General features: G+C 38.1%; 1 protein-coding gene across 1 annotated transcript in view; it reads left to right on the plus strand.

Annotated features, from left to right (window-relative positions):
- SCFD2 (sec1 family domain containing 2) overlaps positions 1–26,807 on the plus strand; it is a 187,249-nt gene that overhangs the window by 46,816 nt on the left and 113,626 nt on the right. The window contains exon 4 of the mRNA XM_071432385.1: positions 2,003–2,178. Within this exon, the coding sequence (XP_071288486.1) occupies positions 2,003–2,178 (176 nt within the window). The remainder of the gene's footprint in view (positions 1–2,002; positions 2,179–26,807) is intronic.

Genomic DNA, 26,807 nt, shown 5'->3' on the forward strand with positions numbered 1-26,807 from the left:
CTAGGGGTATTGTAAATATCACAGATGAGATGCTGCACTCCTTAATGCCAGTATAAGTTTTGTTAATGACTTGCTAAGGTCAGGATTTTCCTTGTACTTACATATGTGTTGGACTTTCTTTTGGTGGTATTCTGAGGGTGGGAAAGAATTTGATTGTTTATCTAAAATGGTGCTGAATGGCTCTCAAACTGATCTGGTGCTTCATCTGGATTCGCTTTCACAAGGAACAATGTGGAACGAAACTCTTGATTTTTTTTTTTTTAATTGAAATCAGAAGTCTTGAAAGCCCTCCTATTTTTCTGATTCATATGAAGGAAGGGCTGGCAACTGCACATTTTCTCAATTGAAGCAAGTTATCAGATTTTGAATATACTACAATATATCAGCACTGCTCTGGGTAATAATGCAGTCATTATCAAAGGTATGCTGCAAGGCATCATGGACTGACATTTTCAAATCACCGTGTAAATCTGCCTGACACAGCTTTAAAAGAAATAAAACAAGACTGAAAGCTCCAGTGTTTAGTCTAAAAACACACATGGCCATGGTTGCTGTTTTAGCCTATGTGGGCTAACCGTGGAAGCCTTTTGTCAGCCCTCTGGCCCACTGAGTGGTGTCAGCTTGATTTGTGTGTTAATTTGCTGACTTTTCGGTTTGATGCTTTCCGTTAAAATTCACATAAAGAGCCCGTGTGTTTTTGCTTTATTTAGCAGCTTTCCCAAATCTATATGCTCTTCCAAAGACAGCCCTTGATATCACTGACTAAGAGGAAGAGCTTTCAACATTTATTCACTGTTGGAATAATTTATTTGCCATTTATATGATACTGAAAGGATGAAGGCAGATGGGGAGCCTTGTTAATTGATGATATAACCTAACACAGAGAAGAAACACAGTGGCAGTTTTACAAGATTTTTTCCTTTATGGAAAAATTCTGACTGAAATGATCAGTGTTGTAAGCTATGAACCACTAAGGATCAGGACACCCTCATGTCTTCCTGGCACCAAAGATTGTCCTATTTAAGTTAAAGGATCCTCCTCACTCTGTCTCATATATCCCTGCTTTTTAGGTCTGGTTTACTTGAGGAAGATGACTTGTTACTGGCAGAGGCTTCCAGGAACCAGCCCTGGCCTGGGTCGTAATCCAGACTTGCAGCTAGGATGGTGTTTTGACACCATTTTTGCCTGTCTGTTGATGGCATGTGTAATTGCCATCTGTGGTGATTTTCTTGGGATAGTTGAGCTGCCTTCCTTCCTGAAAGAGATCCTTTCCAAATTAGAAGTTGCTTAAGCAGTTCAGCTGGCATTTTAATGTTGGATAAACAGCTAATCCTGTAGTGTTCATCTGGCCCAAATGGTGCCCCTCATGCTCTTCTGATAAGAAGAGATCTACAGGACCATGTGTGGGCATTGGGGTGTTTATTTTCAAACAGCTGGTGAAATCATGCTGTGGTTACTGCATGTCCGAAACTGAAGGGTCACACCTTGGAAATGTGTCCCTTCCAAGAACAGCTCCAAAAGTCATTCCTTGCATCACTAACATTATATCTGTTTCTTGAGTCAAGACTAATCAAAAAATGTACCCTCAGGAAGTGGTGAGAAGATTTGAATTTGCTGTAAGGTAAAAAACTCGCAAATTCCCATTGGACTTCTGGTAAAAACAGAAAGATTGTGTAGAAGTAGTCATCAAATATTATTTCCCTAGCTGAAATGAATGTCCCTCTTTGTCTGAAAACAAAAGTATTACTCTTTATGTCACCATCTGTTGAACATTGTTAAAAACCTGCCATATTACATATCTCAAGGCACAATTCATGGATGATGTAAGTCTTTGTCCTGAACTGTTGCTGCAGCTGAATCTGCCAGTGATTGCAGCAAAGCTAAGATCAGACCCATAGTGGAGAGGCCTCTAAAGTTCTCTGTAACCTTTTCACAATAATTTAAAAAATTTAGTTTTGTATTTGTCTCGACTGAATGCTGTGTCCTGTTTTCCTTTCTACAGGCAGAGTCACCCCTGAACAGCTCAGCTCATACATTCAGCTTTTCAGAAACAATCTCAAAGCTTTGGAGAACCACTGTGGTCTTCTACAGCTTGTGCTGGCCACAGTCCAGACTTTGAAACACCCCCAGACTTCCAAATGGGACAATTTCCTTGCCTTTGAGCGATTACTTCTGCAGGTATGTTTAATGTTTTGATTTTTCCATTGCATTCTGTAGCTTGTATTTGTTTATGAAGAAGTGCATTGGGATGTCTTGCTAAGGAGCTGTTCCTTATTACCAAATGGGTAAAAGGAATGGGAACCAACATATTTATTCTTTTATAGCTGTGTCTAAGGAATTATATAAACAAAAGAGTAGGCATTAAAGGTGAAGCATATAAGTAATCTGAATTGGGTGACAGTTTTACATTTATATGAAATTTCAAGAAGATATAACTTCTGGCATTGCCTAGGATTGTTCTTGTTATCATTATCATTATCACTATATGCTTCTTGAGGTAAAGTGCTGAATCAAATGCAGAGAGGAGTTTGTTACTATGTAAGTGTAAAACTTGTTTAATTTTTTGAGTTGGAAATTCCATGCACCAGGAGAGTGAGGTTTCTCTTGTTCAAAACTGTCATCTACCCTCAGTTTTTCCCACCACCACATTTTTTATGGCATCCTGTCTGTGACCACAGTATTATTTACATACCATTTTCTATCACATTTGGATTGCTCTCAGGAAATTAAGAGTTAGTGGTGTTTTGAACTTTATCCTACTAACCTTTGGAGATGTACCAAACAAAGGAGGAGCTTTTTCTAAGAACCTAGTAAAGCTAATTTCTGCTGAAATTCAGAGAAAGCTCAAAACTTTTCTTCCTGTACTATTTATTTTTTTAACCATCTTCTGAAACCCTAACAAGAGGCATGTCTTGATGAGCAAACTCCCAATGGAGTTAATGAATCAGCTTTAAATGAGTGAAAACCAGATACCTCTGTAAAAATCAGGTGTCTGGAACAACCAACCAATTTGATTCTCCTCATCATCTCTGGCAGCAGGGTACAGTCCTTCAAGAAGAATATGCCCATACTTCATTTCATAGCTTTGTAGTCAATGGCTTCCTGCAAGGTTTGGAAAGCAAAAAACTGCAAAACTTAGATAGTAGCAAGCTCTTGTCTAAATTCACTTTCAAAACTATTGTCTCTTGGTAAGACTGAAATATTTTGGAATATCATAGGCAACTTTCTTTATTAAAAAAAGGAGAAACACCTCAGGTAAAAGAACTCATTCTAGCCATTCTTTAGTTTTTCTGTTGAGGATGGGACTGACAGCCCACAGTCCCCTTCTCTCTCCCAAAGTGAGTCATGTCACATAGCTCTTCTCAGAGGCTGGCTATGTTCCATCTTAAAACCAGCTCAGCTTTAGAATTAAAATAAAGCTGCAAGCTCAGCATTGTTTTCACAACAACAGACAGCTGCCTATATAAAAGCCATGCAGTAAATCAGCAGAGAATGGGAAACAGAGGTAAGGAACAACCAAACTACATATTTCATGAAAAAGAAATGTTTAACAAGCACTCTCATAATCGTAGGTGGCTTTGGATTATACCCTCTGCCTTCCACCATCATATTAAGGTAAACTGTGTTAGCCAAAGCAAACTTTCTAGGCTAGCATTTCTAACTGTTCCTTAAGCACATACTTGTTTTCAGGAGTTCAAGCAACAGTTAGTTTGAATTATATAGACTATTTTGAAGACAAAATCTGACATGCATTATCTGCTTCTGAGTGCATGGCCTGTCTTTGCACTGTTTACAGGGGTTTGTAGGGAGAGCAAAGTGTTGAGACCCAGAAGACACTCAAGATATTTTTATTTTTAAAAAATCATCCAGGGCATTACTTTGTGAATGGCTGGTACATAGCACACTGCACTAAATTTGGTGCTGTGATAGTTTATTTCAGCAGTACTACTGAGAAATTCTTAGCATATTTGTTATGTTTCATATAGTTTAAAATAATAATCTTGAAGAATCCTCAATAAAAAGTACTTGTTTCAACATGAAAGCAGTATTGTTTCTATTGTATATTGGAACAACATTGAAGACAACTGTTTGTAAAAGATCTATTGGGACTAATATTGTTAGATTTTGACAATGTAGGAATTCTAGATTTTCTGCTGATGGATGCATGTCAGACTCCAGCTGATGGTAAAGGAGATAATGCAGTAAAAACAGTTGATGTTAGAATCTCAGATTTCCCAAAAAAATAAATCTGCACAGTGCTGGAATTTCTGTTGTTACTGCATCTCTGATGGCTCTCATGATTCTCTGCTTAATCTATTTTGTGCTTTTCAGAAAAAAACTACATTGTTAATAAGAAACCTTTCATCTAACTGTTACACTGAATAACCTTTTTGTTTTTTTTTTCTCTCTATTCCTTGATTTATCCTTTTCAATTGCAAGTACTCAGTTCAAAAAATGGTCTGCTAGAGGTCAAAACAGCCCACTTTACTATTTTGTCATAACTAAAATCTCTACATTTTTCCAGACTTATGTTGGCTCATTAAATTTTTTACATCTGCATCAAGGAAGTTTGATTTTGACTGAAGGTCTGCTAAAAGTGCAGCTGCATATTTAGCACAGTGCTGTTCTCTCCTTTACTGGGATGGATGAATAGTTTGAGAGTGAAATTAGATTTCAATGGAATCATGGTGTTGACCTCAAAGGAAAGAGGATCATGATCTAAGAGTAATGCATCAAAGTGATTCATTTTGTCAATCACAAGTTTTCTCTGTGTTTTACTGCTCTACCTCTGCACGTGATAGAGCTTTCATTACTGAGGAGTTTTAAATGCTGTGTGAATTGAAACAGTTCGTCGTATTTACTGAGGAGATATCCTACCCCATTGCATTTTTCTTCTCTTGAGATCCTCTTTCTATTTTTTCTCATTCTAACCATCCATAAAACTGATAAATGGGAAAGGGAACAGAGACCAAATGCTGCACCACACAGCCTGTAACTCTCCAGTATTCCTCATGTGACCGCCTTGTTTCCCTGCAAGTGAAGATTTAATATTTAGGGAGGTAACAAAGAAAGAGTGTTGCCACTCCATACTTTTTAGCTATATTCCCTGTTCCTCTAAAATGTATGTCTTTATGGGGAGAGGATTTGAACCTCTGAGTTAAAGGACTTAAGCCTTTTGCATTTTTTGAGCTCTGCCACACTAGCTGGTCCTTTTCTTGGGCCCATGGCATACAAAAGCACAGGAGGAGCTCTCTCCAGAGTAAACAAAACATGACACTGTGAGAGAAAAAAACCTTGCTGTTTTTAACATATACTATTCATATATTTACTAAGCAGGGATTTTTGCCTCCAAATTTAGTTTAAAAGTACCCAGCAGATAGTGTGAATAGGACCATAATGTGCCGCAAGGGAAAATGTCCTTCCTCTTTGCATGGCACTGCTCTAAAATTGCCGAGGTTGGGTGCTACCTCTTAGAATTTGCTGAACCCTTCTGGCATAACTTATTCTCAAGATTTAAGAGTAAAGTACTTGTCAAACTGAGTAGAAGTCTTATTTTATTAACCTCCACCATTTAAATTCCAAGATTAGGATTTTTTTCAGTGACCCTTCCCAAAAGAGGAAGCCGTTTTTCTTCTTTAGGATGAGGACATTCTCTTCTTTTTTAAGATGTCTGGGGTAAACATCCTTCTAAAATTGCAAATGTACCAGCATTGTTGTCTTAGAATAGCTGAATTGACAAAAATAAGTGTATCTGAAAGATTATTGAATTCATTGTTATTATAGTGTTGGAGAGGGAAATCTTGCTTCTTGAGATTTTTTGTGCCACAAAATTTTTGCACCAGCTGTCCAACATTTCACAATTTTCTGGGAAATTAAAAACCATGATGCTAACATTGGATCTCAGAACTGTCAAAATTTTGTTTTGTGATGCTGATTAATGTCACATAATCTCAAGAGAAATTTGAATTAAATTCATAATAAAGAATAGTATAAAAACCCACAAACCAAATAAATTCACAAAATCAATCCATAACCAAAAATTGTTAACACTTTCACAGTTTCATCCTATAGATCAGTGGATATAACTACCTTTATGATGCCTATCTAAAAGTCTTTTCATGGAAAGGACTAAAAGTCCTTTCAGCTACCATAAAAAAGAGAACATTAATATTTTAGCAAAAGCAACTGGAATTTTTAGTCACTCCTAGTAGTAATACAAGTAGGTTAAATACTTTGGTGGTGGAAGCTGTGTGCATACACTTAGGTGGAGAGCTCTTGACAGTACAGTATTTTCATGTTTAAAATTTAAAAGTGCTAATTCGTTTTAATTTGGTGCTGTAAAATTTTTCAGAATACAGATTTTATTGTTGTCCTTGGTGTCTTGAGAAACAGAAAGTATAAACATGTTTTTAAGGAAACAGAGACTTAATGCCAGATGTCATTCCAATGTGTTTATTTTCTTTTTGGCAGAAAGTGGTTATGAGTTTAATCAATGACATCATTCTCTTATGAATATTAGTGTTCAAACTCGGAAAAAAAAAGAAGTGGAAAAATCACAATACTGCTGAGTATTTTATATTGTAGTTAATGTTTTAGTAGCAAGATTTAATAGCTAGGGTGTTAGGAACCACGTCATCCTGTGCTGTGATTCTTTACCACTTTTACAAATGCAAGGTACACAACTCATTACCCTTAATCAAGGGTGAATTATTATTTATTTGCACATCATAGGTTAGGCGTTCCTCACAAACACATGCCTGCACAGAAACCTTTGCCAATACATTTGGAAACTCTTAAGACAGTTTACAAATTTTCCCTGCCTAGAACTCAATGTAGTTTTCAGACTGCTCAGCTTTTCTACAGGATACAGTAGTTACTAGGTAACATTTATTGACTCTAAACTGGTGTATACCAAGAGCTTAAGCATGGGCTTTGGTCTGCTGAAGCAAGCAGTTTACTAGAAAGAAGTGAGAAAATAGAAAAGCTTTTGTAGTTCTTGCTCTTGCTCTGCAAGAATAATTAATGTCAGCTGTTGAGAGACCTTCACTTCTACAAAGACTAGATTAAGATCAGTGACATTCCTTGTTGTTATTATTTATATTGCTTTTTCTATGTGTAATTTATAATTACATAGCTCAGCTCAGTGCAATAAATTCTCTTTTTGGTGGCCTACAATGCTGATCAGTTAATCTCTTCAGAAGTGATATTCCAACAGTATTTGGAAAGACCCATAGTGTTAGCTGCCCACAATTAGAGATTTTACATTTTAAAAATAAATCTTGAAATTAGCTCAGTTACTTTTCAACATAAAGCTACATATGGAATGAATTGTCTTGGTGGGAGTCTTGCATGATACCATGGTGATTGCAAAGGTCATCCTCTGGAATTTGGTATCTTTGGATGAAATTGTAGTTTGGACACTGATACACATTCTGTCTTACACAACTAAACAATCAAATGTAATTTGTTGATTAAGTGAAAATAGACATGTATCAATTACTTAAGCTTTCAAATTATTTACTGTTAGTTCTTATTTAACCATCTGTTTGTTAGACTTGCTGCATTTACACTGCAGTCAACTCCATTACATGCAAGCCCATTTGGATTCTTCCTTTACACATGTGGTATTTTTAACTTCTTAAGTATTTATTCTACATGAAATTTATATTAAATTTCATGGCCTTTCATAACAACTGGTATATATAAACCTTGAAGTATCTTGACACCTGTCTCACATGGTCTCAGTTCATTCCTTTTGCTTGCTCAGTGCCTCTTATGCTCATGCTACCTTGTTTTTAACTGGAATTCAGATGTGTTTATGTGTTTCTTAAACATTTCTATAAAGCTGAGCCCTAAATTGCTGGAGACATCTTGGTACTACAGTAATAGAGGTAAAAGAGTGAACTAAGTTTGAGGAAGTGATGAGTTCTTTTCAGAGTGTTTGGTTTTGTGTCACCATCTATGACACTCCATAGAGAAGGAGCTTGTTGGCTATAATCCATATTCCATGGGCTTAGGGAGCTTAGTTATGGGTCATTTCCCAGTTTGATATGCCAGGATTAAGGCATTCCAAGTGGTTTTGCTCAGAAAGAAAGATATGTATGTGCATATATATACACATATAAATTATTTTATTCTATATGTATATGTAGAATTCTTCTAGTTAAAATAGTTTCCTGTATGTAGAATATGTAGAGTATGTAGAATGCTCGTGCTCAGACTACTTTGAAAGTACAAATAAGATACAGTTAAGGATTGTTTTAACATTAAATAAATTATTTGAGAGTAAACAGAAGCTGTCTCTATTGACAGTTTATTAATCTGTTGAAAGAAAATTATTTGAAGTTTTTCTAACTCTGGCTGACAAGAGGTTAAAATATTTTAAGTGTGGTTACCATATCACATGGGAATTAAGAATATCTTTCAGTATTCTTGTCAAAAAAATGTGTTTGCATTTAGTCTGAAAATTGCCAAGTATTGCCATTATGGCTCTCATTTAAAACACAAAGATGTCCCTCCTCACCCTCTGAAAGGGCTAATATTTTGTATCCAGACACAGGTCACCTAGAACCTCTAAAATGAGCACTAAATGAAGAAATGGCTTTCTTACCTGAACAAATGTCAACATCTGAAAAACTTTTAAAGCCTTGTGGGAAAGGGCGAAACATATTAAGTCAATTGGAACTGTTAAATTAATGTTCTATGTACAAATCCAAAATACTTCTTACAAAATAAAAGAATCCCAATGTATAAATTATTGCAATAGGAGCCAGCTTTTCAGGGAGGGTAGCAGAAAACCACTATCACCCCTCTACACGAATACACTTTCTTTTGTTAGAGGTTTAAGCAATTAATACCTTTTACTTGCCATGTTTTTTAGATAACATGTTGTGGTTACGTGGCAGCTGCTCTCTGGTTAACCCATGCTGCAGAAGGGCAGCATTACTCCCAGTGTCATATGAACACTGCCACCAGTGAAACCCAGAGTTCTTCACCAGTCTGGGAATCCCTGTGCAGAGCAATCACCCTGCCTGTCACTTGCCATTCTTTCTCCTTTGTGACTTTCCTCCTTAAAATGTAACATTAACTCCTTACTTTCTGAAAGAGGTGATATTAACTGTGCCAAAAGGTGGGTGCCTACAATCCCTCCCAGTATATGTAGAGGAGTAGTGAGGAGACGCAGTATTAATAATATTGAATAAATCATCATTTATTCTTTGACTGATAATTGTGCTCCAAGAGGCAAAGCTTCTGTTGCATGTATTCCCAGTAAGTCCTTGCTTTGCTCTACACGGTGCTCCAGTGATAAGAGTTGCCTACTACCTGGTTTCCTTTAGATGCAGGATCTGGTTTCCAGTATCTGCTTCTTAAGGAGATTGGTACCACCCTCATAAAAAAAAAAAAAAAAATTGTTTAGCTTCTTTCTGGTTTTACTTGTACAGGATAGGCTGTCATACATGAAATATGTTTTTAAAAGCACTTTTCCTACATGGCAATTGTCTCCAATAGCCTGTACAAATGTCATGGCTTATTAACCCACAGAAAAATGGCATGCATTGTTTTGGATCCAGCAAAGTGGAGGAGTCAAGAACTCTCGCAGCAGCATCTTTTATATTGGAAGGCAGGGACTTGTAAGCAGTGCCTTTTAAGATGTTGCTTTGTGGTCACAGGTAAGCAGTATAAGACTGCAGATTCCTTTAGTTCATCTTTTTGCCTCTTAACTACAGAAATCCCATTAGCAATGCCCATTCATCAGCCTCCTGATAGACAAGTTAATTATCAAGGCTTTGCTGAATACTGAATCAAGTGTGTTTTTGTGGTGTTAAGTCTCTGCTAATAAGCTCATCAATTTGATGTTAATTGCGTGTTACTGGCAGGCAAAGTCATATATGAATAGAGATGGGGAAGTAGACAGCTCCATTTGAATTCTAGCATTTTATTTTGTATCAGTTTCATTGACTATGCTACTCATAGTTATTAAAATACTATAAATTGTTTGATTTGATAAAATTTGATAAAAATACTTGTTTGGTGTACTTTTTTTTAATGCTTTCAGTCAAAATGGTTCACTCAGCTTGTCATAGGCTAGGTAGGAAAGGCAAGGGGTTTTTCTTGAGATATGTAGGATTTCTTAGCTAATAATTGTAATTGGATATTGCCCCCTTTTTAAAGCCAGACTGTGTTTACCTTTGGATTTTTTGTGCTTTCACTAACTATACTGTAGTCTTAAAGGAAATGAGCATTGCCTTGTTTTTACAGCCCCTGTGTCCTCCCTCCCAACAGATACTGTTGTAATAATAATGAAGTCAACACCACAAAGCACAGTGTATAGTGAGAACTTTATTCATAGGAACTGCTTATCATAGGGTTTCTTAGCTCAAAGGCAGTAATCACCTATTAAATCTCTTATTTGCAAACCAGTTTGATAGTGCCAGCACTGTATATGTGGGTTTGAGTGTGATTATATTAGTCTGTCAGTTTGGTTTTCCTTCCTTTGGAGGATATACTTGATTATTTCCTACGGACTGGCAAGAAAGAAGAAAGTAGAGAAACAACACAGTTGAAAGCTAGTGGAAAACTTTACTGTGGGCAATATCCAAAATTAACAGTGGGGCTGCCACTGTTTGTCTCCCCACATTAATGAGTCCTATTAACTTTCAACAGGCCCCCCACACTTCCTTGGGTCAGATATTTCTGAGCACATGGATCATGCATAGACATAGAGGTGCATTTTCAGCAGGAAAACAAGTATATTCTTTAATTTGATTTTGCTTATTTGATGAAAAACAAAGTGGTGCTAATTTTCTGAGCTTTCAGGCCAACTAAGATCAGGGTGGTCTAGGACTTAACTTCTTTTTCTGACTTAAGATTTTGTCTTTTATGTGGTGAAGTGGAACTGGGTGTGTTGGAGAGCTCACAAAACCGTTGTTTTCAATGAAGACCCCTCTGCCAAAGGAAGCTACACAAAAAGACACTAGTACACAACAAGCTGATTGTGGCTGGTCTAGCTGTGGAGCCATGGTAGAGTTTTTTTCATTATAAATTATAACATAATTGTTTGTATATATATATAGACTTGCTTGCTATTGTTTGCTCATTTCCAGCAAAGAAGGCAGGCTCAGCTCTCCTTCTCTAGGTTAGAAAAGCAAGTCATGTTTGAAAGCAGCATGCTGATTTGGCCAGCAAAACACTAGTGGAATTTTACCTTTGCAGTAGGTAATGGAGAATAATTTTTAAAATCAAATCTGGCTTGCCACTGCCTGTATAGTACTTACTGCCAAGCATGAGTTTTCCTGGGAAATGAAAAGAGATTTTCCTCTAGGGGTTGTCTTTCTTTAGATTTTCTCCAGTTCACATCTCTTCAGCTACCAGTTACCTTACATTGCCATGGGGTTTCTTTAGGGACTCTCTCTGTCCAAAAAGATGCCTCTTCAGAAGCCTCCCTATTTCATTCCATGGCACCATATTTGAGCAGAAGAACATTAAAGTCAGCATACCATAGACCTGACAAAAGTGCATTTAGCAAGACTATAACAAGACTGCTTGATTCTCATTTGTATCCCACCTTCCTCCAAAAAGCAGAAGGAAGTATTTGCTCCATACTAGAAATTACCTGCATTTCCTATTCTGAAGCTTCTGTAGCATTGTAGTCTCTGTTTACTTTTTTGTCTATTTAATAAAAATGCTTTGTTAAATAAAAATGTGGTAGGCATGGGAGAAAAAATTAAATTTCCTTCTGGATGTTTCCCCTGCACCACCTCACCCCAGATTGTTTGCCTTTGTGTGCCTTTAAAACAAATAGCATGTGGATCTGTGAGTGTTCTGTAATTTAAAGTAGTGGTGTTGCCTGCAGAAATGAAGGGTACTGTGCACACGTAAAACTTGTATGGTATTTTCTAATGAAATATGACAGCCCATTTGTGCAGCTGTGTCTAATAAGGCATGAATACATTTAACTGCTGTTTATGTCCTCACACTATTTGTTTGAAGTACAGAAATGCTGTACATTCACATTAAGCAATTCAGTATAGAAATCTAACTTGGACTGACTATTGATGGGAAGTATTTCATGATTTTGTAGCAGGTTAAAACATATGGTAATAGTTACAATAAATAAATTACTTGGTCCATAAACCATTGCCATTCAGCACAACTGTCAGGTTGATGTAGGTTTATTCTTCAGGAAAATAAAATGTAGATAACAGATAAGTAATAAATTATAATCTGAGTCTCTGGGGAAGGGAAAAGTTTCAAATTCTTTTTAACGAGGGCACTTGGAAGAGAAGAGAAGGTAATGTGCCAGAGATGAGAAACTCTCCAAACATGACTTAATTCTATTCATCAGTTTTTCTTCTAGTATTTCTTCCCTACCCATCCTCAAGTCTAGGGAAATGAGATAGCTGCTAAGCCATAGGCAGCAAAGGATTCAGGCATGTTTCATAGTTGCATCTGATTTACCCTTGCATAGTACCGTTGCCTTTTCTGAAGAGAGCAGAAATATTCTTCTCGGATAAAAAATAATGAATGGAGCAGAAATGTTCTTCTCTGATAAAAAAATAAGGAGCATTTTCTTTCAGTTTTTAAAAATTGTCTCTGGCTTTATCTGAATTTCTTAACCCAGTATTCTTCTGCAACACAGAAACAGAGATAAGGCAGTTGGGTTTGGGAAGATATAGATACTGTATTAAGATACCTGTAACTATTAATACCTGTAGATATTAAATGTATCTGCTCAGAATATTGTTTTCCAGTAACAGTATCAGAGTGTGGTTAACATAAAGGATCCCTGAGGAAGACTGGCACAGATCCTCAACTGACTTTTTATTAACATATATTTTAATTATGGCTTTGGTGTCCCTGGTGACCAGGCTCTCACTGGCATGATTTTTTTAAGTTCTGTTTGGTTTTGAAAGTATATTTTTAAAAATCATTCGTTCTTACATCTATTTTAACAGATATGGTTATGAAAAAAACTCTGCAAATCTCTGCTTGCATCCCAAACAAAGAATATTTAAAAAGCTAAAGTTCTTGGTATCATGTACCACTAGTTAAAGTTCATTATCTCTACTGCACAGTAGCCTCAGCTGGACATAATTCCTCTGATTGTAACTATATGATACATAGGAATAAATTTCAAAATATATGTTCTTGTACAAAAAAAAAAAAAAGGAAAAGAAAAAAAAAGAAGTGAAAAGCTTTCTTAGCTTTCTCACTTAATTTGATTATCCTGCTTCTCTCTGTGTAGGTTTTTCCTCAGACTCTATTTTCTGACCAGGTTATCTAATTTCTGGAATTCCACAAAAAAATAGTCAATGCTTAACGAGTCAGTACACAATATTCAAGTTGAAACATCTGAATTTCACAGTTCTGGAGAGCCTCTAGAGCAACTCAGCACCTTCTGTGTCCCTTATCTACTGTTTCTCCAAGTTTGTCTTGGTGAGACCTTGGCTTCTGCCACAGCTGTAGGAAATCTGTGCTTTTTCTCTATCCCGTGGAAGAAAAGGCTGTTTGAGAAGCTACCTACTGTAGGAGAGAAATGGTTCACAACATCTTCTCATTGCCCCCACAGAGATGACAGCAGCTGCACAAGGACACATGGTGCTGCTGCTGCAAGGCAGTGTCACTCACTGGCATAGGCCAAGTTTGGCTTTGCATGCTGGTTTAGTTCCATCTGCAGAGTAGAGGTCGAATATACTGAAGACATACGTGCCCATATTTAATTTGTAGGGGTCTGACTGCAAGCATTGGCCACAAATGTATAGATTGGGAAGCCACCACGTGTTTTAGGGGAAGTCTGTTAACAGCTTGCAAAAATTCAATGTTTTGCTTTGGGTTCTGATTTCATACAATTTTTGAGCAACATGGAATGAAATTTTTTCTCTGTATGAATTCACCCATGTAAGATTATCGGTTTGAACTTCAAACATCAGCATCTGCAAATGGTTTTGTTGCCTCTGTGAAATTAATTGTTTCCTAGCCTATCACTGTGTGCATATGTGTTTTATCCATAGCCTGAGCAAGATCTCCTTCAGAAATGATCACTAGCAAAAAATGAATTGTTTCTTTAGTATCTGATGGGTAGACTTAGAGTAGTAAAGATAAGCATGGAGTGGTGTGCCTCTTCTCATTATATTTACCTTCTGTAAGTCAAAAGAGGAGACATAGTTTTAAGACATCACTGAAGCACTCTTGCCTGGCACTAATTTTCTTATCATTTTCCTGCATGTGTTATTCATAGGAGTTTTATTTTCATAAAATACATAGAGGCAGAGGAAAGCTTTAAATCTTTTAAAATCTTTTAAATCTAACTCTTAATTGTTTTCAGTAAGTAATGGCACAGGAATGGAATTTCTTTACGTAAAAATACAAAAGCTAGATGCTCTCTCACACAGGGAGAAACATATTTCAAGCAGATGGGCTTTCAAATGAGGATGAAAACAGCAACTCATGGATGACCAGGTGCCAGGTTTTTCTGTCCCGAAGAACTAAAAATAATTTACATATTTTTGTTTTTAAAACATTTGCATGTCATCTTGGTGTGATTACTGGCACATGTTGTATTGATTCAACTTTATTGTCACATTATTCTTTCACATTCAAGGGTCACATGTGCTCCACATCTGGTGAACATTGAAAAGCCTTTTGAAAAGCATCACCATGTTTTTGTTCTTAGAAATGCTTGTGACAAATATCACAGTCTTGCATCTGCTTCTACTATTGGTTGCAAACAGGATGCACTAGGCTGTGCCTACTGTCCAGTTACAAAACCACCAAGGATAACATAATACATTTCCTGTTAGCTGAAGTGATTTACTGCTTGGCTATTGGTCCTTGTTCCTTGCACTAGAGTGACTGATAGGAATGAACTTTTTTATAGCGATTCATGCTAAAATATAATCTTGCTTTTAAGCAGAGCATGCTCTAAAAACCACTAGCCTAGTATTCAATGTCAAAAGTCTCCAAGAAACTACTACTTAAAACATTCTTGAAAACTTTCTGGGAAAAAAAAAGGTTGAATGTTTTCTGATAGATCTGCCAGTGCAGTTCTGTTTGGTACATTGCTCAGTGCATTCTGTAGTGTGGCTGCATGACTATTTACCACACTTCATGACAATGACGCTGCATTTATCGTGAACATCTGACAGTGTGAAGTACACTCACTGTGAACTCCATCTGTTTAGAATGTACATTTCCCATACCAAACCAGTTGCATGCAAAGAAGATTGCAGTGTGCTTTTGGCACATTATTTATTATGTAGGGCAAAGTTAGACATTGTGATTAGCATCTTCTTGTGTTTCACCCTTAGGTGCATATTATATAAAATCTCATTTGGAGATACCTAAACCCAAACCTGAAACATGTTTAGTTGGGCTTAGAATGAAGAGAAAATATTCTCTTGACTCAATAATGACCTTCATTTCTCTTTTGGGACTTGACTTCTGACACAGAACGAAGGCCAAAATAAAACCCAGACTGAATGAGGGCCCTGACTTAAACCTGCTTTTAATTAAGCCTTGTAAAGAAGCTTTTCTGCTAAAACTCTCAGGTTGAAGAGTTCATGCAAGAAAACCTCCCTGTGGCTTATGAACAGCCAAAGTGGGGACATTCAAACATGCATTTTTGCATAGTTTAATCCAGAAAAAATGCAAGTGAGAAAGTCCATATTATTTCTTTAATGCAGTTTTTATCAGATCACTGCTTCTCCAGTTATTTTCTTTTTTCATTGTTCTGTGTGTTTCAGTTAAAACTTAATGCTGCTACAAGATGTTTTGATATTAATAAAAATGAAAATGAAATTGTTTTGGTTTCCTTTTTTCCTAATTGCACATAAATCTGGCCCAGTTCAGCTGGACACAGTTACAGCGTGTTAGACATGTAATACACATTTCAAATCAGAATCCTTGTGCCAAGGCAAAGGTCAAAGTAATTTTCTTGTTTGTTTGTTTTTAAAGGGATTAAATAAATGTAGTTTTACCACAAGGAAACTGACAGCGTCCATTGCTCACTTAGGGCTTTGAAGTCCACATTTTAATGGGAGAGGACAATCCTGTCTGGATCAGTGGCAGGGATAATTTCAGAAGTAAAGGCTGTGTGTTTTCTGTGCGAAATGATGCTCTTTGTGCAAGATGTCTGCTAGATCACTTACACTATCAACCCCAGACAAGAGCTTATACCACATTAAAATAAAACTGTGGCTTCAGTGACAGGCTGTAAACAAAAGGGGTGGGATACAGTTAATGGCAGCAGTATAGTGCTAAAGAAAAATAAATAATTCCCTTTTACTTGCAACTGGCAAATGCCCAAATGCTGAAACATCATCAATCATCCTTGATGACTAGATGAGATCATAAACTGAATGAGGAAAAATAAAGTTGAATTTAACTTAAATTGTGATTGGCACAGTAAAAATTAACTTTCACCCTAAAAAATGTTTTCTTCTTCCAAAACATTTCTAATTGCCGCCCTTCCCAACTTTTCCCCACCCATTGCAGAAGTTCCAAGTGCTCCTCAGTGTTGGTAATGTCAGCCTTCCATGTCTGTTTCAGCATGTGCTTTTAGGTTTTTTTTGTTGAGAAGCAAGCTGCTTTTGCATTTCTTCCAAAAAAACATCTTAAGTGCAGTCTTTATATAAATACTGAACATCATGTTATTCATAACCTCATAATTCACCAGTCTAGCAGCTGAATAATGTAGCAGGCATAGAAGACTGAGAAGCAAAGGATGTTATACAGACCAGGAGAGTCATTCTGACAAAAATCTGTTGGGGAAAAACTTCCTGAGAAAAATGCATCGAGTTTCTTTTTCAGTTCTTCACACATTACAGTTTATTGTGAACAAAATGCACACTCTAGGGAACAGTTATGTAGTGTCAGAAAAATTGACTTGGTATTTTAATTTTTACAGCTGTTTGTGTTTTGCACCATGATTTTTTAAAAAGTATCTATATCATATCCCTGGAGAGAGTTGTTTGTTCTTCATGAGTGGATAGCTTTAAATATAAAAATTAAGTTCTGGAAAGTTTGAGACTTGGTAGAAATAATACTAAAATTCCACCAATAGTGTGAAGCCCTGACACTGGATCTGGCAGACTACAACATTTTTTAAAAGATAAAGCAGTGTATCACAAATATTGCAGCCAGGCAAGTATCATTACTGATTTTTTGAAAAACATCAGATGGGACTGGAAGAATCAGTTTGACACTGATTTTGATAAGCAATAAGCAAGGAAATGTTGTAGTTTTAGACCATTGGTTTAAAGGCATTGTTGCATCCTGGCTATTTATGGCACATACCAAGTAAATTGAGAATATCAGTCTCATTCTTAGGGGTCTAATTGATGCCAAATTGGCAGAGATTGAGTAGTATGGGAGCTCAGGCTACCCCCTAACCTCCTGAGCTTTTGCATACTTACTCTATCAGTTGTGTAGATAAGGGCTTTTGCTTCACCATGCTGTCAATCTGGTCTTTGCTCTAAGATGAAAACTTTGAATTTAATTATGTAGCATGGGCTTGGGTTCAGCCCTCTCCTGTGATATCAGATGTGTAAAGGTCTGATGGTAATTAGTGTGTATTACTTGTGAGTGTTGGGAACAAAAAATGTGAGCAATCTTTTCGATATATACACTGAGAGATTGGATTTTTCCCTCTTAATAAAAAAAACAAGGCATAAATGCTGACTCTTAATTGCTCTGATTATGTTGTGTTAAAATGGTGGATCAGTCATGCTGTTTGTTTATTTATTTGCATAATAAGATTTGGGGGGAAATCCATTCTAGACTGAGTTAAAATTCTGCCAGCATATGATGATGCCACGTTATTTTATGTGGAAAGAACTGTAAACTGAGAACTTGTGATTTTGAAGAAATGTCTTTCAAAGGCTCACTGCTCATTGCAGCTTGGAGGGATGCAGCCAAAGCAGTATTTTAACTTTTTTTTTTCCCCTGTTATACATGTCATTTTTTTTTTGTCTGTGTTGGCAGGAGACTCAGTTTGTGGATAGATGTTCATCCTTTTGTACATGATCACATTCATATAATCATTCTTTCCAGAAAGTGGAAACATAAGTACAGAAGATTTTGAGACACCCAGAGTAGCTTTTGTGGACGTGGAAGATTTAACAGTAGTTGGTAGGGCTGTCCCAGTGGCCAGTAGAAGCATTTGGATGTGAGAACTGTGGGCTTTGTGGCAGTGCTCTGCTGTTGTCAGGACAGGGAAACATGACTGCCACACACTAGGGCCACATGGCCCTTCTAGGGCCACAGTGTCTTTTGAAAGGACCAATAGTAAAGGTTAATTGTAACACATTGTTCTGGAGTATTTTGTTTCAGTTTTGCTTTACTGAAGTTACCACATACGTTCCTGGAGTGGTTTGATGTAGACATTTAATAACCTTGTCTTCTCAATTCATGGTATAGTTAGATGAGATATCTGGCTAGTGAAACGTGTGACCTAATTCAAGACTGAGAACTGGTGGACTCCAATTCTCAGTTATTTTGCACTTGGCTCGGTGTTTGCTACCCTGTGCTGAAAAGAGCACAGAGGGTTGTGCTGGTTCCAAGGAGAACTTCTTACAGCTAAAAGCTGAGTCAGCTCTTGCAAAACCCATTGATACCTCAGTCTCAGGATAAAGAGTGAGTTTGGAACATCCCAGGATTCCCAACATTTTTCAAATCAAGAAATTTTACCCATTGTTTTGCCATTGCCATCAGCAAAGTTGCCTTTGCTGTGTGGTTTCTACATTCCTACCTGCAGCATCAGAGCCTGTTCTGAATTTTGTGGCCATGGCACTAAATATTCTACATTTAATCACACTCTTTGCTGAAACGGCATGAAATACTGGCTTTTGGAGGTTACCCTTGCTCTTTTCATGATGTTTGGGTTATTATTGGTCATTTGACTGTTGATCAGTTACCTACTAGTTATTCTCAGGCTAAATGTTTTGCTTTTAGTGCAAATTTTCTGTTGCTCTGTCCCTGAGGATTTTAATAGCTTCACACCAAAAGTTGGTAGATCCATCTATTGAAGGATAAGGGTATGCTCTGGAAGATTAGTAACAAGTATAACCTTCAGGAATCCTCCATGAATTCAGCACTTCAGTTTACTATAAAACGTTGTTTCTGTAGTAATCTAGAACTTTAGCAAGCTGGTTTTTTGGTAAAACCAGTAAGAATTAGTAACAGAGATTTCAGAATTTTTTCCTGACAATAATTTTTTCTTTCAGTAACAGCAAATATGTATTTTTCATGTCCCTCACTTTACCCACGTGTACTAAAAGGTTGCAAGTTTTAAATTACCACTAAACTAGTAAAACAATCATTCTTATTCTTCAATGATCCTCTGGGAATCTGGTACCAGAAAGAAAGATTCCAGGAGCCAGCTCTCCTGCAAGAATGAGGAATTCTGATTACTTATTTCAGAGTATTTGTCCACCCTGTGGACTGGTTCGAGGGTCAAGATCTGGCAAAGACATTTCACTCCCAAGGGAAGTAGAAGCTATTGAGGCCAGTGGGTAAATGTAAGTAGCTTCATTTTTCTTTTCTAATGCTTCTGCCGAGGATCATCTAAGCCCTCACAAAAGTTGTGCTAAATAAAAGGAAACTGTTGCACTTTAAGTATACATTTGCCTTTAGTGGCTAATGGAACATTCACATCATCTTTCATTTTGGACATGAAGTATAGCAACTTCTGGTTTTTCTTCAAGGAATTTGGTTTGTCGGGGAAACATCTGGTTTATGTAAATGAGCAGGGAATTCGATACGCGAGAAGATGATTGCAAAATAGCATCTACGTGTTCTCTGCATCAGTCATTCAGTTACCTTTTGCAAAAATAAACAGCTATTACATCTGTAATTGCTGTCCCTTTTTCAGTGTGCCGTGCTAATGAACGTTTTGCTCCTGTGAATTTAAAACAAATTAAAAAAAAAAAAAGAAAAAAAAAGAAAAAAAAAAAAAAAAGAGAGAGAGAGCTAAGCAGCATGTCGGCAGCAGAAAGGACGTAGCAGGATTTTCCTGCTGCTGGGAAGCGGCTGCAGAGGCCGAGCCCAGCCCGGATCAGTTTGCCAGGCGGCGGCTCCGCGCCCGCCGCGCTCCAACAGCGCCACCTGCAGGCCGTGCCCGGAGCGCTCGGGCCGCGCCGCCGGGAGCGCCCGGTGCCGCCGGGAGCCTGAGGGCTGTCCGGCCGTGGGGGCCTGTCCCCTCGTGGGTCTGTCCCGCCGTGGGGGCTGTCCCCTCGTGGGTCTGTCCCGCCGTGGGGGCTGTCCCCTCGTGGGTCTGTCCGCCGTGGGGGCTGTCCCGCCGTTGGGCTGTGCCCCCGTGAGGGCTGTCCCGCCACGGGGGCTGTGCCGCCGTGGGGGCTGTCCCGCTGCTTCGCCTTCCTCATCGCAGATCCCGGGCCGCGCTCCTCCTGCGTGTTGGGCTGCGGCCCTGCGCGCCGGCCTCCTTGCACACCAGCGGAGAGGTTCGCGCGCTTCTCTTTGCTCTTCTGCATAAAGCGAGCTAGAAATTCGCCTTTATGAATTGAAACACAGAGAAACAGTTCTGGTGTTAAAGTTTAATTATTCTTAGTTCAGCTTTGCTCCGTCTCGGCCATGTTTTATTAAAATTATTTTGGTGGCGTTTCTCTTCCATGTTTTCTGATGTGGAAAAACAAATCGAAACCCACTTATCACATGAATCATTGTTAAAGTCAGCAGTAGTCCTCTGTGTAAAATCTGCGAGTAAAAGCCGGGAGGATGGGGATTAAACCTGGAGCACATTAAATTAGTTCCAGTCTATCCCAAGCAGGCCCTGCATTGCTTGCTTAGGCAGGCAAAACGGAAACAGGCAGTTTATAACGAGGCTGGTTTAAAAACCGTGGGGTTCATTTGAAAAAGATTTATATCTCTCACTTATATAAACATTACAAACGTGGGCTGCAAGCAGGAGGCAAATCTTTATCAAAATCTCTTTAAGAGCTTTTTCATTGTGAATAAAATGGACAGCGTGTACTCTTGTTTGAAGATTCGCCAATATCTGTACACTGATCTCTTCTCGATGCTCTTACTAATTAAAATATGACTCAGGGTAGAACAGAGAGACCACCAAGCACTAGTTTGCTAGGGTCTGACAGAAGTGGCCGTGACTGAGGTGGCAGAGGGACGTTATTTGGAGGTGGGAGAAGAGATTGTTCTGATACTAGTTTAGGATTTTTGTAGTGGTTATAAAAAAAATGAAAGGTGAAATTTTAAATAGAAACAACTGTGTATACATTTATCTTCACCCACCCCCTTCCCATGCTGCTTTTCTTACACAGTAGCAGAGACATTTTGTGGGCTATATGATCTTTGCTAGGGCCTGCAGCACTTTCTGTTGGGAAGATCAAAATGCTTGCTTCACAAAAACTAGAAATAGTCTGGAATGTGAGGGTCCCAGGTGATGACTGGAGCGCTAACTCACATGGTAACATTTCTGGGTAACTTAATTGTGATGATGTTGTTTTGAAAAGTTATTTTTAGAAGGAGTAAACGTGCATTAGTGCAGTAAAAAAATTATTTTTAGTAATAACACAGTTATTTCTAGCTGTTGCAATACCATTTTACTGCATTTAGGGTACATTATAAGAGTTGTTCAGATCCTGGATTTAACAGAAAGTGCTTTTCATATTTCATTTTGATGTTAATAAACAGTGTCTAAAAGAGCTTTGTAATACTAGTCTGCCTTCCCAAATATGATCCGAGGCTCAGAGAAATGATTTAAAGTATTTTGTGCCTTACAATATATAACAAAGGTACTCTGGATTCTCTCATCAAACTAGGGTGTCTCAGACCTCCCTTTTTTTTGCTGCAGTGGTGTCTCCATAAAGAGTATCACTTATGACCCAGAAGCCTGATTGTCATGTCCTGAGAGCATACTGACAGATGGCTTGTTAGAAAAGTGGAGTGCTGTGGAGTGATTTTAGAATTTTCTAGTAGTACTTTAAGAAGAAATTTGGATTTTTCTGCTGTTATAGTAGTACGAGAATGCTACAATGGTAAAGGTTGGAAGCACTCCCTTCCTGAAGTGTGGGGAGCCAGATAAGAAAGAAAGAAAGAAAGAAAGAAATTATATCAAAATGCTGTATTTTCTCTTTTGTAAGACCTGTGCAAGAGAGACTGTGAGATACACAGACATACTCATACTGGCTTTTGTAGAAAGAAGCCAGTTGATGGTGAGCTCCATCTTGTGACAGCTTGATGGCTATTGATGCTCACACTAAATAGGTTACAGGGGGCTCAAGTCTGCCTGTGTTGTATTGGCATCAGCATACCATTACTCATAATGTACGTGGGGGCTGTAAAGGGAATTCTTAACTACACTGAATGCTATTTCTCATATCCAGGCCTCAGCATCAGGCTATCAGAGCACTCAAATTAGTGTTTGGTAGCATGGGAAGCTACCACTGCTTACAGGTGTAGAAAGGCAAGAAGCTCACATTTGGACTTGGAGCTGAGCATTGGTCTCTAGAGGATCAGTCTAGTGCTGACCACTGGGCCAGGAGTCCTTTCTTTGCTACCAAAAATCACAATGGGTAACTAACTGAAAAACATCTTGGAACCTCACCTTCTAGCATGTACAGCTGAATTTGTGGGGGTTTTCTTTCTTTATTGGAAAGGTTTGGGACTTTTTTTATATTGAATATAATAACCACCTTTTGTTGCCTATTAATGGAATCTGAATTGTGTTGTATTTCAGGACATGTTGGTACTCTCCTAAAATAATTTTTAAAATGTAGTTAACATAAAAGTAGCTTAAGCCAGAACTGGTCTTATCTTTAAAGCGGGATATTTTTTTTTCCCCTAGTTAAAATGAGGTGGAATTTGTATTTGCCCACCTCTTTAGAGTGAAACTTGGAACATAAATGCTTTCTGCATGAAGCAACTAGGAAATATATATGAAAAAAACTGAAAACTTCTGAAGTCCTTAAATGTTTGGAATGGCATGCATGATTTAAGTGGTTTTAGATATTGGGACCAGATGTCCTGTGCTCCAGTGGTCTCCTTTTGTGCAAATGGGATTTCATGAGGGATAGCTATGCTGACTCAGGCGTTTGGCTGAGTGGGAGGGAAATCCCAGGCGGACAGAAAATGGGATGGTTTTTCTACTTGTAGCTCATGCTGGACAAATGGATGGGGAGGAGGTGTGGCAGGAGCAATCCCGGCACATGGCCAGGATGCCCTCACATGGCCCTTGCAGCTGGCACTGGGAAAGCAGTCTGACAACTTTTCCATCCAGAGCAAGGGGCCAACAGCAAAACCCCTGCCAGTGCCACCCAGCTGGCCTGGCTCCATATGGGGATGATGGGAATGGTGAAAGGAACCAAAAGAGGAGAGGACTTGCCACATGCCAACCAAAGGAAGGACATGTGGGCCAAGAGGCAAAGAACATCATGACTGACAAGCAGGTGTTGCATGTACTCTCTAATAACAAGCATCCTAAAAATTCACAAACCCACAGCAGCCCTGGCTGTGCAGTCTGCTCATCACTGCAGGTGAATACCAGCACAGAAGATTCCTGCTCAGCTAGGGAGCTTAAGAAACAGTTTGTAGGTGGTTGAGTTAAATTGTGTTTGAAAAGAGAACTGTTAGTTTCTAGAACAGGAAATCATTTCCAAGATGGGATGAGAAGACTAAAAGAGTGGGATTTCAATAATGTTTCACTAGAAATGTCATTTTGCCTATGCCTGTATTTCACTTGATGTTTAATATTGTATACATGCTGAGTAGTTTTTGTTGCTGCAGTTCACACATTTATAGGGAAAAAAATGTACTTTTCTTTGGAGTATAACTGTTCTGCCATCTGCTGCTCTCTGAAAGATGGTAACCTGATTAATTTTTCATGGTGCTAAAAAACTGGACAGGAAAATTATTAACCTGATGCACTTCATAGGATGGAATGAGATATGGTTCTATAATTAACTTTATTTTATTCTCCAACCTGAAGAGAGGAAAAAAAGGTTCTTCCATGTGCAAATCATGCTGCAGTGAGTGTCCTCCAATGAAGATGTTCTGTGAATGAAAGATTCCTTCCACACACAAAAATGAACCAGGCATTCTTAAGTTATAAACTTATACATATGACATCTGCCTTTAATCACCATGAAAGTCTGAATCCTGCTTGAAGCATAGTGAGCCTTGTACAAGGGCTAGAAATGTCAGTACTCTATCGTGATAACATTTACTGTACTGATTAACGGCTGTGGTGCTTTGCAGCAGAACAATAATCTCCCTTTTTGTGTCTTTGTGTTGCCATTGTGTCTCCTTCCTGTGGTTCCAGCTGGGCCTGTGGACAGGGCAGTGGGATCTCCTCTGCAAACCTCCCATGTCCATGTATTTTTATGTATTATGTCTTTGTCTATCTGCAAACCAAAGTGTAAAATATTTCAAATACAATGCAAAACATTTTCAAATTAGCTACTGCTTAAATTTCTACAACAACGTGATCTGGTACCTAGTCTCATACAACCATCTCATGCAAGTTGATGTTTTAAATGTCTTTCAAGTTTCTTGACATCAAGGAGTTTCAGTCACTAGTACTTTAGTAAATTCCAACAGTTTTTGTTTTAGTGTAGATTGTCTTAGTGGTAGATTTTCACCAAGTTTCTTTAATCTCAGGGGTACTGCAAAATGGGGTATGTTCTGCTCAAGATAGTACCCCTATTCAGCATATTTTATGTAAAAGTATGATCTCTAAGTATCACTAAAAAATACCAGGTGTACATTGGGCCCAATCTTAGTTGAAATCATTATTTGAGTGATGCTTTGGTGCAAACTGGCATTGTGGCTTGTGGCAATGTATGATTGATATCCTGGTTGTCTGTTAATATCAAGCTTCTAGGGACAGAAGTTGACTGGATTTATTTTAAAAAGTTTGATGGTAAGATAACACACTTAAACACAGAAAGCCAGAAAACAAATGTCTTTCAGATGGACCCAAACAGTCATGCAGGCTCCAAACTCCTTTTGTTTTTCATTTGATAGGACTGGTTTTGCCATTTTACCCTCATCCCCAGCCCTCATTTTTCATTTCTGTTACCAGTGTCCACCGTGGTCTGACCCATCACAAATGTCTGGAGGTTTTCCTGCAGCTCTGAGGAATTTCTGGAACATTTGATGGTAGATTAACATAGGATTGAAGGAGGAGGCATAAAAGGAAGATTTGAGAGAAAAGAGATGCTAGAAAAGGCAAGAATGTGAAGGAAAAGAACAAGATGGCCTTGTTTTGACTGTCAGTCTGCTTTTCTGACTCACTGCATACAGCCTTCACAGCATGTAGTGCCTTCATCCTTTTTGCTGTTTCTGAAGTGTTTTTCCCTCACAGTTCACAATTCCTTTCACTGCAATCAAGAACCGTGCTAACAGTTCTACTCGCCAGATGTATTTAATGCACAATATTCTGTTCCATGAGACCACTGAGTCTGTGCTTTCTGCTTGTTTTCTGCCCTTTCACCCTCAAAAGTCTTTGTGAAATATGCACACCACTTGGAACATCCTCACCAACTTGAGAACTGGAAAAATCATAGTTTCAACTTTCCTCGTTCCTCATGTGCTTTTCTCCACTAGATTCAAGAGCTGTCTCATACTCTGAAATTTTCTTCTGTCCAAAGAGACATACATAAATTGTTATTCTTCCCTTTGGTAAGGAATTGTCTCCCACTATGAAATTTGCCCTTTCAATTGTTTTGTAACTCCTTTCAATGTTATCTCTAGTTTTTCACATCCTCTTAGAAATATGGACTCGGCACGATATATAGGAATTAATCCTGACACTGCCACATATTGTAGTAAACCTGCTTTCCTACTTCTGTCCCATGGATACTGTCTTTTATAGTGACATTGGTCCTTTTGCCTTGGCCTTGATGTAAGTATGTTTATTACGGATTGGAGCAAAAATGCAGTTGAGCTAGTTTGTTTAACAAAAAAAAGTTCACTTCTGCTCAAAAACAGCTGCCTACAGAAGATTAAGAGAAGTGGACAAGGTTATATGATATTCTCCCTGTTCCAACCATTATGAGTTCTGTAACAGTTGTGGGTTTTGTGTATTTACTAATATTTGATGGAATTTTTTCCCCCTGTGAGACTTCCCATCATCTTTGCGAGCCCAAGTAAGAATTTAGCAGCACAACAACATTTGGCAAGACGTTCCACATCTGAGCAAATTGCATGAGGAAATACCTCCATTTAATTTGCTCTTTAAACTGGCTCCTTTCCAGCTTTGCGTATTGCCTCTTTCTTCTTGTGGTGAGACAGAGTGAGCAGTCATTCCCTACCTACCTTCTCTAGTCCACTCATTATTTTTTTTAGACCTTTTCTCTCTACTGGGTCATCTATTTTTCTAACCTGAATGATTACAGCTAGTCATCTAAGCAGGAATTCAAACCTTTTCTTTGTCCTGAGCATCTCCCAAATCTTTTTCAGTAATCATCTCTTGGGACAGAATCCCTTCCTTCTGCAGACATGATCTGCACTATTGAATGACCAAATTGGTTATACTATATTTTTCGTGATTTATACCCCTTTTATTTGTTTTCTAACCCTCTGGATTCTTATCCCTTGCTTTGAAAGCATGGTTGAATGCTTTCCCATTGTTTCCCTCGAAATTGATGAGATTTAACCTCATAGGATACTATGTTCTCTTTGTGCCCTTTTCTCAGTTTTGAACCCCTACCATGTTCTGGCAATTTTCTCAATATTCCAAGAATGATAGAAACAAATAGCTTCAAAAGCCATACACAAAAGATCCTGACATGCAGAGCACCAAGATCTTTTTCTGATACCAGTTTTATCTTGGC

The sequence above is a fragment of the Agelaius tricolor genome, unplaced genomic scaffold (genome assembly GCF_023055355.1).
Source record: "Agelaius tricolor isolate 1412-34295 unplaced genomic scaffold, bAgeTri1.0.p SCAF_8, whole genome shotgun sequence".
Taxonomy (NCBI): Eukaryota; Metazoa; Chordata; class Aves; order Passeriformes; family Icteridae; genus Agelaius; species Agelaius tricolor.